The following is a 13,697-nucleotide window of genomic DNA, read 5'->3' on the forward strand; positions in this document are numbered from 1 at the left end:
ACGGTGGTTTTGGATGTAGGTTTCTTATACAAAAGTCCTCCAGTGCTGCATGGCAAACCTCTTTTAAGTTTGAAGGAAGTTTCAAAACCCTTTGAGGTATGGTGTAAGGGTTTTGGTATAAAATTATAAATATTAAATGCTCACTGGACACATGCAAGTCTCTGAGCACACCTAAGGTCACTCTTTGTATCCCATTCTTGAACACCTAGAGATGGCCAGTATTAATGATGTAACTAAATGCAGGCCAAATTCAGGCCATATAACAGAGTAATTTGGAATTTAATCTCATCTTCATTCAATATTCATACAAATATTTTTGTAAATATTTTAAAAACAAACATAGTTTTCTTACAAATTGAACCTGCATAATATTCACACACGAACACTAATTCAGATACAAATGGATATACACAGAATGAGATGGTATGCCTACTAATAAAGAAGAAAATAAAGGGAATCAGTCAAGCAGGGGTCTTTTGTAGTAAAGCAAAAGGAGACTGTGGTCGAACGTTATCATGATGCTTGCTGTTCCAAAACTTCTCAGAATCCATTTCTCAACAGACTTACTCATTCCATGCTCATTTGGCAATCTTCTGTAATAAATTAGCTTAGATAATATTGTCATATTCCATACTTTCCTATAGCAGACCAAAATGAACAAAACAGGCCCCCCCCCCGCCCCCAAATTTGCCACAGTGCATATTTGAGCAGCTATAAGTAGGTTAACAACCACTTCCAAGTCGGTGACATTGACTGGAGCCTTAAGATAACCAAAAAATATAACACTAGGTTCCTTTGGTAATAAATATCTTGCAATTTCCTTAATTAAGAGCAGAAAGTGTTAAAAAAAAATGTGTATTTTAGAACATTCCCAAAAGATAAGTAGAGCACCAATAGTTGCCCTGTATGAATGGATAATTCTTGCTCAATCTATGGAGATTCATGGTCCTGGGATTTTCAATTCATTGGCTTAATTAAAAAAACCTTTATATGGTCTTGATGTGGGGATGAGGACCACAGTCAAGCTCCCTAAAAACTTGTGCAGCGTTCTTGTCATGTAAATGATGCTCGTCCACAGCCCACCAGACATAACCGTGAACTGTAAGGGATGACATTTCGTGCTGGCAGAAAACTCTCTCCATTGCGTCACAGGGTTTAAAAACTAGAAAGTTGAATTATTTTCATGAAGAATTCATCAGCATATACCAAAGCCTGGTTCACAATGTACATAAGCAGTTTATTATTGTATTGTTTCTACACTTTACAACACAATAATAATCTGCTTGAGTACAAAGAGATCCAGCTCTTATCACATTTTGCTTAAAATTACTCAGCTCTAGTTGAGATTAAGTATTTGGATTCTGTGCAATGGGTTCAATGTATTTCATTTCAGTAGGCGCTATGTTACATTTACTGTGTATTTCAATAAGTTTGGCAATCTTCCTTAATGAAAATACTGTTTGCTTAATAGCAGTGTAAATAGCTATTCCTCTCAAACGACTTACTTTGTGAAATTATTTGCCCATAAAAACAAATGCCTCTATGATTCTAAAACAGTCAAATATCATTACGCAGTTGCTTTGGAATGAAAGTCATTGTTCTCAGAATATCACGTGATATTTGAGGCTAAATACGTCTTGGTGCATTAAAGTTGCTTTCAATTTATATTGTCCTCGTGGAATGTTGGTTCACCTGTGTTTATTTCATTTTCGTGGAGGCTGTAAGTTGCCTGCTGTTTTTCTTTTTAAAAAAAATAAAATTGCTTGTAATGAGATTAGCTTAAAACCTCTTTGTGAATTGTGTACGTCCCCAGCATGCCTAATTTTAAAGTGTAACACTGCCTTGCCTGCTGTGATTTGTGACTAAACATACATCTCCAGCCTATAAACCCATCTGGAGATGTATCTGAGGAATGCTCAGGTCTTCTTTTCGTAGTTCCCCAGTACTAACCATTGCTTTGTCTGCATTTGTGCCCAGGTCATACGCCAGCCCTGGCTTGCGCTCCTAACAAAGACGTGGCTGACTGCCTGGCACTCATTTTGGCTACCATGATGCCTTTTTCTCCTTCCAGTACAATGACGGCTCTCAACTTCGTTTCTTTTAAAAAAGACAATTTGAGCAGGACTCACCTCTGCAATAGCTCCAATGCGAGCAGCGCCATTGACTCCTATAGCAAACCCTTAAGTAACGATGTAGGAGCAGAAAATGGATACAATGAAAACGATTCTGATTCGGAAACATTTTGACTTCGGCATTCAATGCCCTTTTCCTCAGTTGCATTTGGATCTAAGTTGGTGTTAAAAATTAAAAAAAGAATAAAAAGGACAATGAATCCCAGAATTACAGTTGACCTTCACTTTTGACTGGAATGAGTACAGTTAGGCAACGGAAGGCTTACAGTTGCCGTTAAACAGAGCCTTTAAGAAAACTGGTTTTTATTGAAATGCATTCATGTTAATGTTCTGCTACTTCCAGCTGTTTTGCTTTCCATAGGTCCTTGTGACTCCTGTGGAAGTCTCTACCTCCTATTGTATGCAGAAAGCGAAAGCTGCCCTATTCCTTTTTGACAGCACAAGTAAACAGGGGAACTTTTGTGTACATATCACGGTGTTAGCTAGGGTATACTGCTAATATGAAGACATTTTTTTCCAGTACAGTATTTGTAGATCATGGGAAGAAACTCTCCACCTCTCTTCACTTTTATTACCTATAGTTATCTAGTCTTCGTTTTTAGATATCTTTGTTATACAAACCAAAGATAAAGCCACAGGTTGTTTTTCCCCGTTTCGTTTCTGTGTTGTTTGCAAGCACTGCACTGCAGGTATCACCACTTTCTACGGAAATTAAAACTTCTAAATTCTACATGAGATGTATTAAGCACTTAAGTACACAAAAGGCACTTTTAAAAGACATTAGCCACAATTTCATTTGCAATTGGAAAGTTTTAGGACCAAATCTTGCTTGCCTCAGTCATTGCACATATCCACCCGCAGCAAAGAGATTATCGGTAAAGCAGACATTATTTGCCTTCCTTTTTCATTATTTGGCACAATCTTGCTTGGCTATTTGCACTTCGCAGTTAAGAATCCCTGGAAATGTGTTGCCTGTGCTGTCAAGGCAATGATATGTTTGAGAAAAATCAGCTATACATTTATAATGCACCTAAATGTTTGTTGTTTGCCAAAATGAATTATCCCCCCCCTTTACTTTAGTGTTTATAAGTTGTATTATTTTTTATCTTGAGCATTTTCTGGTTTTAAAATTCTGCAACATCTGGGCTACATCATGTTGCTGTTGTTTCTAATTACTATTACTGTGCTTAAGCTATACACAGCAGATAAAACCAAAACAGGCGAAGTAAAAAAAAAAAAGCCAATCATCAGGAACTACGTAAGGCAATTGCAATATATTAAAAAGGCCTGCTGACATCAGCTTTCTTATTAAACATCTGCATTATGAATATCTACTCCTTCTGCCAAAGCTTCTAGGTCAAATGGACCCTGTTCCTCGCCTGAGAAAGATGTACGGAAAGAAGACTGAGACTCTTAAAATACAAAGAACTAACCAGCTATACCACGAGGACCAAAAGGCTTCAGTATCTTAAATGGGAAGATGTATTATTTTTTTAATAATGCAAGTGAAAATTCAAATAACTTTTCTAATCACACGTGCACACAAAAGTCTTTTATGTAATTAAAGAGTCTTCTTTGGCTGTATTGTACACTTTAAGACACAAATTTCTAGTAGACATTTTGACATTTGTAACTGATGGATGATGTGTTGATCACAGTTTATTTTTCCAGACTAGAAAATGTTCATACTTTTAATGTTAAATGTGTTTATATTTATTTGAAATGAAACAAGTGCCCAGAAAAAAAGACCATGGTTTGTTCCTTTTTTTTTTTCGTTTTTATTATGTCTTATTAGCTATACATATAGGCAAGCCTAGCTACTGAGTTTTTTGTTTTTGTTTTTAGGTTCTCATATAGCAAGCTTGGTGAAATGTGAAAGCAAAGCTCTGTTTGTGCCCAGTATGGCTTGGGGAATGGAGGTGTATATTGCATGATTCAATAGAATTGGATGCCAGAATAGAGGGGTCTGCATTTTTAAAAGTCTATAGTGTATTTGTTTTACCTGTGAGGAAATGGTGTTCCACATCTCATAGCAAAATGAAGACTAAAGAACCAGGAGGGAACTGTCTTTCCTCATGAAAACAAGTTATATTTTGGGTCTGGGGTGGAAAACCTCAGGCCCAGGGACTATATGTGGCCTTCCAACCGCCTCCATCTTGCCCTTGAGACTCACCCCAGGATACACCTTCTCGTCCCTTCTCCCTGGGCCGTACAATTCGCTGGCCATACTTTCACTCTACCCGCTATGTATAGAAACGTAAGCTACCATTAAAAGGTAATGTTTGCATTCCTGGCTCCTCCCACTTTTGCCTCTGGCCTTGCTCACTGCAGGTATATGACCCCCCCCTTGGGAAGTTGCCCAGAGGGGAATGTAACCCTTGGTTTGGAAAAGGTCTCCCATCGTTGCTTCAGATCAGGGTTTCCCAAACTTGGGTTTTTAGCCGTTTTTTGACTACAACTCCCATCATCGCTAGCTAGCAGCCAGCCTCACACTTTCCACCACCTCCTTTCCTTGGCCCTCTTTCGCCCATTCCTGCCTTTCCTCATCTTCTCTTCCTGCGTGCCCTATTCCTTCAGAAGCTGGATGTGTTCATGCTACGTGTGCAGAGCATGAAAAATGGGTGTTGAGTGGCTAGGACTAAGGGGGACCTGTTTTCCTCTCCTTGTCCTGGTTTTGAGCTGTCTTCCTTTTATCTTCTCCCTAGGCTCCTGCCTAAGAACTCCTGCCTGTCTTTCCTCCTCCTGGCTTCTTCGGAAGTCTTACCTGTTTCTCCAGTCCACATTCCTGGAAGTGCAGTTAGCTGAAGAACCTTGTTAGCTGGAGAACTTATGCTTTTTTTCTTAGAATCATAGAATCATAGAGTTGGAATAGACCACAAGGGCCATCGAGTCCAACCCCCTGCCAAGCAGGAAACACCATCAGAGCACTCCTGACATATGGTTGTCAAGCCTCTGCTTAAAGACCTCCAAAGAAGGAGACTCCACCACACTCCTTGGCAGCAAATTCCACTGTCGAACAGCTCTTACTGTCAGGAAGTTCTTCCTAATGTTTAGGTGGAATCTTCTTTCTTGTAGTTTGGATCCATTGCTCCGTGTCCGCTTCTCTGGAGCAGCAGAAAACAACCTTTCTCCCTCCTCTATATGACATCCTTTTATATATTTGAACATGGCTATCATATCACCCCTTAACCTCCTCTTCTCCAGGCTAAACATGCCCAGCTCCCTTAGCCGTTCCTCATAAGGCATCGTTTCCAGGCCTTTGACCATTTTGGTTGCCCTCCTCTGGACACGTTCCAGTTTGTCAGTGTCCTTCTTGAACTGTGGTGCCCGGAACTGGACACAGTACTCCAGGCAAGGTCTGACCAGAGCAGAATACAGTGGCACTATTACTTCCCTTGATCTAGATGCTATACTCCTATTGATGCAGCCCAGAATTGCATTGGCTTTTTTAGCTGCCACGTCACACTGTTGCCTCTTTTTAAAGGGAAAAAAGAGGCTTCTCTCTGGGGTCAGATGGTACTGAGGGCCACAGCACCCAGAACATTCTGTATGTTGCCACGGACCACTTATGCCTGCAGGTTCCCCGTCCTAATATGTACTTCTGCAGTAGGAAATGTAGTGTGAGAGCTCTCCCAGTTACAGGTCTGGTTCCCATTAACATCCACAGGAAACTGACACAGGATGATTCATAACACCCACTGTTAGGCTCGACAAGGAATACCGTATTTCTTGCTCTATAAGACTCACTTTTTCCCTCCTAAAAAGTAAGGGGAAATGTGTGTGCGTCTTATGGAGCGAATGCAGGCTGCGCAGCTATCCCAGAAGCCAGAACTGTAATAGGGATTGCTGCTTTCACTGCGCAGCGATCCCTCTTGCTGTTCTGGCTTCTGAGATTCAGAATATTTTTTTTCTTGTTTTCCTCCTCCAAAAACTAGGTGCGTCTTGTGGTCTGGTGCATCTTATAGAGCGAAAAATACGGTAATCTACCTGCAAGTTCGCAGGCAGACCAAGTAGTCAGCAGTTAGAGTTCCTGGTTTATGGAACACAACAACCTTCCAAGCTTGCTTTGAGCAGAACAGTTCTGGTAGCGGTGTAATACTAACGGGAGGTTGTGCCGAAAGGGAACAGGCTAATGTGAGGCTGTAATAATTTCTGTCTACGCTGACCATGCATCTTAGTCTGTTTTGTCTGGAAGGACTTGAGACTGTACTACATCAGATCCTGTAACAGGCATGGCAAAAACCTTGGAGGTTTTGCCACAATCGGGTGGTAAATAAATTTTGTTAAGGGAATAAAATAAAGCAGCATCATATAGATTGGGAGGCCACTGATTACCTACTTAGGGCCCTCGTATTTACGGGACCGCCTCTCCTGATATGCCCCGCAGAGGACCTTAAGGTCCATGAATAATCATAGTTTTAGAGGTTCCGGGCCCTAAGGAAGTCAGATTATCCTCCACCAGGGCCAGGGCCTTCTCAGTGATGGCTCTGACCTGGTGGAATGCTATGTTCCATGAGACCAGGGCCCTGCAGGATTTAACTTCCTTCTGCAGGGCCTGTAAGATAGAGCTATTCCGCCTGGCTTTCAATTTGAACTTAGCCTGATCTTTTAGTCCCCTTCCCTCCCCCTCCCCTTTTTATGAAGATTACCCACTCTGGGATCCCACAGCTAATTCTCCCCTGGTCTCCACACTGGCCCAAATAGGACTAATTTAGCCAGCTAGCCCTGGTGATCATCTAATGTTTATTGGATGGATTTCCCCCCTAAACTGATTTTGGAATTCTGAATTTATTGTTATTCATGTTTTATACTGTATTTTATGCTGTTTTTTGTTGCATCAATTAAGTGTTTTAAATTTGTTGTTAGCCGCCCTGAGCCCGGTTTTATGAACCGGGAAGGGTGGGGTATAAATAAAAAATTATTATTATTATTATTATTAAACTAACAATATTCCATAAGTCATGTCTGAAAATCCCTTTTTAATGAGTGGTAAGAATGTTTACTGCTCAGAGCCATAGGCCTCAATACATACAGAAATACAAAGTAGATATAAAAATGCACATCAATCTAACATATTGCATCAAACGTATTCCATCAAACAATACACATAAAAAAGAACAAATAAAATAAAATAAGGCTTCCCCTCCAGAACAAAAGGGACACTGGGCCTCCCTGTAAATTAGCGCATAGGTACTAGAGCAATCATACTCCTCTTAGAAATTACCTAATTACAATATGCAGTGTCAGGTTAGGGCCTGAGAAGAACAGAAATATAATTTAGTGCCAGTGAAAGCCAACCAATCATAGTAATCCAATGTACTGTATTTTGCCCAGCTATTATGGATCAGATCGGTGGTGATTGTAAAATGGAACATTTCCAACCCTTTAAAACTGAAATGCAAAAACCTCTTTTTAAAAAGATTCCTGTTTCCTTCTTTTTTTCTGTCTCAGCCGCACTGGGAAAACTGAGCATGAGTTTTCCCTCTCAGTACTGTAACTTTTTATAACCGAAAAAAAATTTCTAGTATATTGCTGAACAGCAATAACTGATACTTGGAGCACTTAAAATGAGAGGTGTCTGTGTAGAACTGAGCAGACCTGCTTTTTATTATTTCTAGGCTGATCACTTGTTTAAAGAGCAGGCGTGTGGTAGTGCTTTACAGCAGATAGAATATTTACTCTTCTTTATTTCTTCTTTGGAGCATGGAGGTGTGAAATCCAACTTTGTGTGAGCAGACTGCTCCTCCTCCTTCTCCCATGTGCCCTCCAGATCTGCTGTAGAGGGCAACCCAATCCTCTGGAACAGATCCTAAGGTTGTGCAGCGGGAGCAGAGGAAGGAGAAGCCCCCTTACACAAACAGAAGTCTGGCAGCACTAGATGCCATCCCATTGTTTACTGACAGCAGCTGGAAGTACTTGTAGGATTGCCTTTTTGGCTGCATCCTTACATGGAAGTAAGCCCCCCTGAACCAAGTGGAACTTGCTTCTAAGTTCATGTGTTTAGGTCTTGGCTTCATATTAGGAACCTAAGACGCTGCCTTATATCTAGTTCAGCAATGTTCTCTGGGGTTTCGTCTTCTCCAGCTCCGCATGGGACCAATCTACGCTGGTCGATTTAAAACATTAAAGATGCGTTATAAGCGTGTGGGCACCAGAGGGCTCTGTAGAGCAATGTAAAACCATCAATGTAAAATTCCATTGAGAGCTACGTAACGTTTCTTTTTTTACCGTTTTTACAATCAGTCTAGATCCAGCCTTGGAGATCCCAGTGGGCTGTCTTTCTACCCCAGATGCCTTTCTCCCCTACCGCTAATTCCAAGCCTATTGGAAAGACAATGTTTTAAATTAGACCCAATATTTTTGATAGTGTATCATTAAAGTGTAAAAGAACAGTGCAATCCACAGCCATTTAAAGAAAAATATAAGCGAGATACTGGCAATCAACTTCAGTGTGATGCGGATTACACTCTTAACTATTCTCTAATCTAAATGGCAATACTGTTTTGTAGCAGACAAGGTACTGTATTTAAACTATAGGTAAGATCAGGTTTGATCTGTTGTTTTTTATTTGTTAAATCTGTCAGAGGCTAAGCGCTCTGTCTGTTCCATTGAAATTGGTGGGACTTGCTTTCAAGTAAATGTGTTTATGACTGAGAAGCATGAACTTGATTGTGAGTAGTAATGCATGCGTCCCCTTCTATGCCCACATTTCTGTGTTGACAACTAGTATTTAATTCTTGTGAAACTTCAACTGCAGGGTTATAATGCATGGCACTTAACGCTTGCTGGTCTCTATTGTTTCAATTGTAAGATGAACTAGCTCAGGGTTTGGTTTGGTTTTTATCACTACTAAAAGGGCACCACATTATGTTTTGGTACTTTTCCGCAGCAAACATCTGCTGTACTTAACTATGAATCAAATGCTTAAACTCAATTTATTGTCTACTCTTGTTCAGAAACTTGACAATGTGTTTGGGTTTTTATCATCTAAGAAACTTTTTAGAGTGCCTTTTTATATTTGTGTATGCTGGTCTGTTTTGTGACTTGTCTTTCATTTGAGTGATACTGAAGCAATATAATACATGTACATTTTCATTTCAAACCTTTCTTTGAATGTTTCTTTTTTAAATCTTGTGTTAAACATGGAAATTAATATGCTAAATTTGTATAGAAATTGTGCATAACTTTCTGCAGTGCTGCAAACACTTTCTTATTACACAAAACAAACCTTAGGTTAGTGTTATTGAGAAGGGTGTTTTAAAATGGTGACAATCTTGAGTGTGTATAAAATACAATTATACATGGTTGTAATGCAGTGATATAAATATTTAAAAAGCCAATATCTAATGTTTTTTGTAGTTTTGTCTTCATATTCTATGCTTTTAGCATGTGCAATATATCTTTACAAACCATGGTGATATGAATCTGGTGCCAGTGTTACATTTTGTAAGAACTGTTTGTAATAAACAATATGAAATATTGTTGAATGGTTTCAGTGTGTTTGTTGCTGGTTTTGTTTTTTTTTAAACATAAACTGAACTTCAGTGACATAACTATGTAATTAAATGACATGGTTGCACAAAATGGGTATAAGAGATCAATTTAGACTCTAGGCACAGTTCAGTATCTTTTTCAACTACTGAATGCTGTGTTAGTTGTAACTGAGTAGCTTGATTCAGATGGATATTTTTACAAATAAATGATACGAGTATCGTGGCAAAGCTTGAGTCCATCTGTTAGTACTTCTGCATATTTTCAGGTTTCTATAAACATGCACACATAACATTAAGCAGGAAAATGCTGATCCAATCCCAGGATTAAAGACTGTTAGACAGTAAATAAAAATGAGTTTTATATAAGCACAATCGAAATGTGTAAAAACATAATTAAAAAGCATGAACTATCATTATGATAAAATCACCAGTGTTATATGGAACTAATAATGATTAATAATAAAAGCACATCTAAATTTGGATATTGATTTACATAAAATACATACCCTCCATAATAAAACAGCAATCTGAAAACTTTCATAATCTACCAAGGCATTTAATTAAAAATCCAAAACATATAGAAGAACAACTGTCCTTACGTGCTGAGCTGAAGGGGACCAAATGAAGAAGGGAGTTTTCATGGTCTGCAGAATGTCCTGTTCCTCATAATCATTGATTTAACCTTGGATGGAAGAGGGATGCAGAACAGAGTGTCTCCTGAAAATCTTAATGCATTGGCAGAATCGTGTAAAAGCAGGCAAATAAGTACATGTTAGACTGACAATGTTTAGGGCATGGGTAATTTGGCCCAAAACCAAATAAGAAAGAGAGTGAAGAATGAACAGTATTGGAGTAACAAGTAGGATCTGCAACTGTGTTTGGGTAGTTATCCCTCTTAAGGTTTTTTATACGTACTTCTGTACACGGTTGTTTCTAGCATATTGCTTAGATACAAAGCAGGTGTAACAGCAGCTGTTGTTTAGTCGTTTAGTTGTGTCCGACTCTTCGTGACCCCATGGACCAGAGCACGCCAGGCACTCCTGTCTTCCACTGCCTCCCGCAGTTTGGTCAAACTCATGCTGGTAGCTTCGAGAACTCTGTCCAACTCCTCTTGCAGTGTTCTGCAATTTCAGGAACCTCTTGAAACTGACTGTGGATAGTGGTGATGGCCTTTTGACTGAGAGAAGGGTAAGTTTCAAAGAGGCAATGTCCTCTTCTGTTAATGTAAAGGCGGTACGATTTCCTCCACACGGAAAAGCTGTGCTTTGCAGCTTGTCTGCAGCAAAACTACCTCTTTCGCAGCATCTGGGCATTGTTCTATAGGTACTGTATCGAATGGCTTCAATTTACTGCTTCATATAAAATGCCTTTCCTATGGTGATGGCCAATACGCTTGCTGGTACAGTCATACCTCGGGATAAATGTGCTTCAAGTTAAGTATTTTCGGTTGCGCTCCACGGCGACCCAGAAGTAACGGAGCGCGCTACTTCTGGGTTTCACCGCATGCGCAGACAGTCAAGATGATGTCATGCGCAGAAGCGGCGAGACGCAACGCGCGGGCGCGGGTTGCGTTCACTTCAGGATGCGAACGGGGCTCCGGAACGGATCCTGTTCGCATCCTGAGGTACCACTGTACAGTGGTACCTTGGGTTACATACGCTTCAAGTTACATACGCTTCAGGTTACAGACTCCGCTAACCCAGAAATAGTGCTTCAGTTTAAGAACTTTGTTTCAGGATGAGAACAGAAATTGTGCTCCGGTGGCACGGCAGCAGCAGGAGGCTCCATTAGCTAAAGTGGTGCTTCAGGTTAAGAACAGTTTCAGGTTAAGAACGGACCTCCGGAACGAATTAAGTACTTAACCCGAGGTACCACTGTACCTCCTATGGTGCCAGAAAGAGGTCTCAGTAAACATCCTCTCAAAAACCCTTAATGTATGAGAGATTATTTGCTTTTCCTGCACAATTGGTATGTACACTGGCTCGGCCTTGCCTACATTGAATATGCTCCCTTAAACATGCCCAGATTCCATGCTGAACAGTGGAAAGATGCAAAGAGCTTCTGCGAACAACTGAGGCAATGAGTCATGTAGCTGCCCTGCCTTCCCCCATTGACAGGGGGGCATGCCCACACCATTTTTTTTTTTTTAATAAATTTTTTATTGCGTTTCTTTCCATAGTTTTATAGGTTACAAACAAATAACATAATTGCAAGAAACAAATTTTCCCTTTTTTTTAACAACAAAAACAAACAAAAACAACTTGGACTTCCCCACCCCTTCCGATTCTGCGTTATTTAAATTAACAATGTCAGCATTTTGTTACCTTATTTCATGCCTTATTGTAACTTTCAAATGTTATGTACCCAGATTCGATATATTGTATCTCAGTTTCAATGCCTTTAAAATAAACATAACATGTTCGATTCAAATTGTCTCCTTTTCTCTTTTATCACTTATTTTACAATTTACTTAATCATGATTGCTAAAGCATAACTTTTCCTAATCATGCACTATCTTAAGATTCATACAGCTTATAGTATTTTTGCAAATAGTCTTTAAATTTTTTCCAGTCCTCCTCAATTGTTTCTTTATCCAGATCTCGGATTCTGCCGGTCAGTTCAGCTATCTCCATGTAGTCCATCAACTGCTTCTGCCATTCCTCCAGCGTGGGCAAATCTTGTGTCTTCCAGCTCTTAGCAATGAGTATTCTTGCTGCTGTGCTAGCATACATAAACAAAGTTCTGTCTTTCTTTGACATTTTCTGGTCTACCATGCCCAGCAGGAAGGCCTCTGGTTTCTTGGGAAAGGTATACCTAAATACCTTTTTCAATTCATTATAAATCATTTCCCAGAAGGTCTTCACTTTTGGGCAGGTCCACCAGAGATGGAAGAAAGTCCCCTCTGCTTCCTTACACTTCCAACATTTATTGTCAGACAGGTGATGTATCTTAGCTAACTTGACTGGGGTCATGTACCACCGGTATATCATTTTCATAATGTTTTCCTTCAAGGCACTGCATGCCGTGAATTTCATTCCGGTGTTCCATAACCTCTCCCAGTCTTCAAACATAATATTATGTCCAACATCCTGTGCCCATTTTATCATAGCAGATTTAACTAACTCGTCCTGTGTGTTCCACATAAGCAGCAAGTTATACATTCTAGATAGAATCTTGGTCTTTGGTTCTAACAATTCTGTCTCTAGTTTCGATTTCTCCTCCTGGAAACCAACTTTTTTATCCATTTTAAAAACCTCTTGCATTTGAGCATAATGTAACCAATCTCGCACCTTGTTTTTTAGTTTATCCTGGCTCTGCAACTTCCAACTGTCTCCAATTTTTTCAATTAATTCCCAATATTTCGGCCAGTAGGCCTCCATATTGGGTCTTTTTCGAGCCTTGGCCTCCACCGGTGACAGCCACCTCGGTGTTTTACTCTCTAATAAGTCTTTGTATTTCGTCCAGACTGCATAAATTGCTTTTCTGACAATATGGCTTTTAAACAATTTGTGAACTTTAGCCTTGTCATACCATAGGTATGCGTGCCAGCCAAAAGCATTATCAAAACCTTCCAGATCTAGGACATCAGTGTTTTCTAGCAAAAACCAATCTTTCAACCAGCAGAAGGCTGCAGCTTCATAATACAACCTCAAGTCCGGCAGGGCAAACCCCCCTCTTTCTTTTGAGTCTGTTAATATTTTATACTTTATTCGGGGCTTTTTGCCCTGCCAGACAAACCTAGATATATCCTTCTGCCATTTTCCAAAACATTCCACTCTGTCCACGATCTGTAGGGTTTGAAACAAAAATAACATTTTCGGCAACACATTCATTTTTATTGCTGCAATCCTTCCCAACAAGGAAAGTTTCAATCTTGACCAAATTTCTAGATCCTTCTTAACTTCCGACCAACATTTTTCATAGTTGTCCTTAAATAAATTCAAATTTTTGGAAGACAAATAGATCCCTAGGTATTTCACTTTTTTTACCACATTCAGTTCTGTTTCTCTCTGAAACCCCTCTGTTTCTGTAAGTGTCAAATTCTTGGTCAAAACCTTGGTTTTTTGCTTGT

The 13,697-nt window shown here is 39.7% G+C and overlaps 1 protein-coding gene across 6 annotated transcripts in view; it reads left to right on the forward strand.

Annotated features, from left to right (window-relative positions):
* The window catches only part of ANKRD44 (ankyrin repeat domain 44), a 162,033-nt gene extending 152,420 nt beyond the window's left edge, over nucleotides 1–9,613 (forward strand). For 4 of the 6 annotated variants that reach the window (XM_028751819.2, XM_028751839.2, XM_028751848.2 and 1 more), the window contains one exon: nucleotides 1,978–9,613. In XM_028751819.2, coding sequence (XP_028607652.2) covers nucleotides 1,978–2,246 — 269 coding nt within the window. In that variant the 3' untranslated portion in view covers nucleotides 2,247–9,613. The remainder of the gene's footprint in view (nucleotides 1–1,977) is intronic. The other 2 variants (XM_028751859.2, XM_028751870.2) reach the window with 1 other exon arrangement.
* Nucleotides 9,614–13,697: the final 4,084 nt, after the last annotated feature.

The sequence above is a fragment of the Podarcis muralis genome, chromosome 1 (genome assembly GCF_964188315.1).
Source record: "Podarcis muralis chromosome 1, rPodMur119.hap1.1, whole genome shotgun sequence".
NCBI classification, from domain to species: Eukaryota; Metazoa; Chordata; class Lepidosauria; order Squamata; family Lacertidae; genus Podarcis; species Podarcis muralis.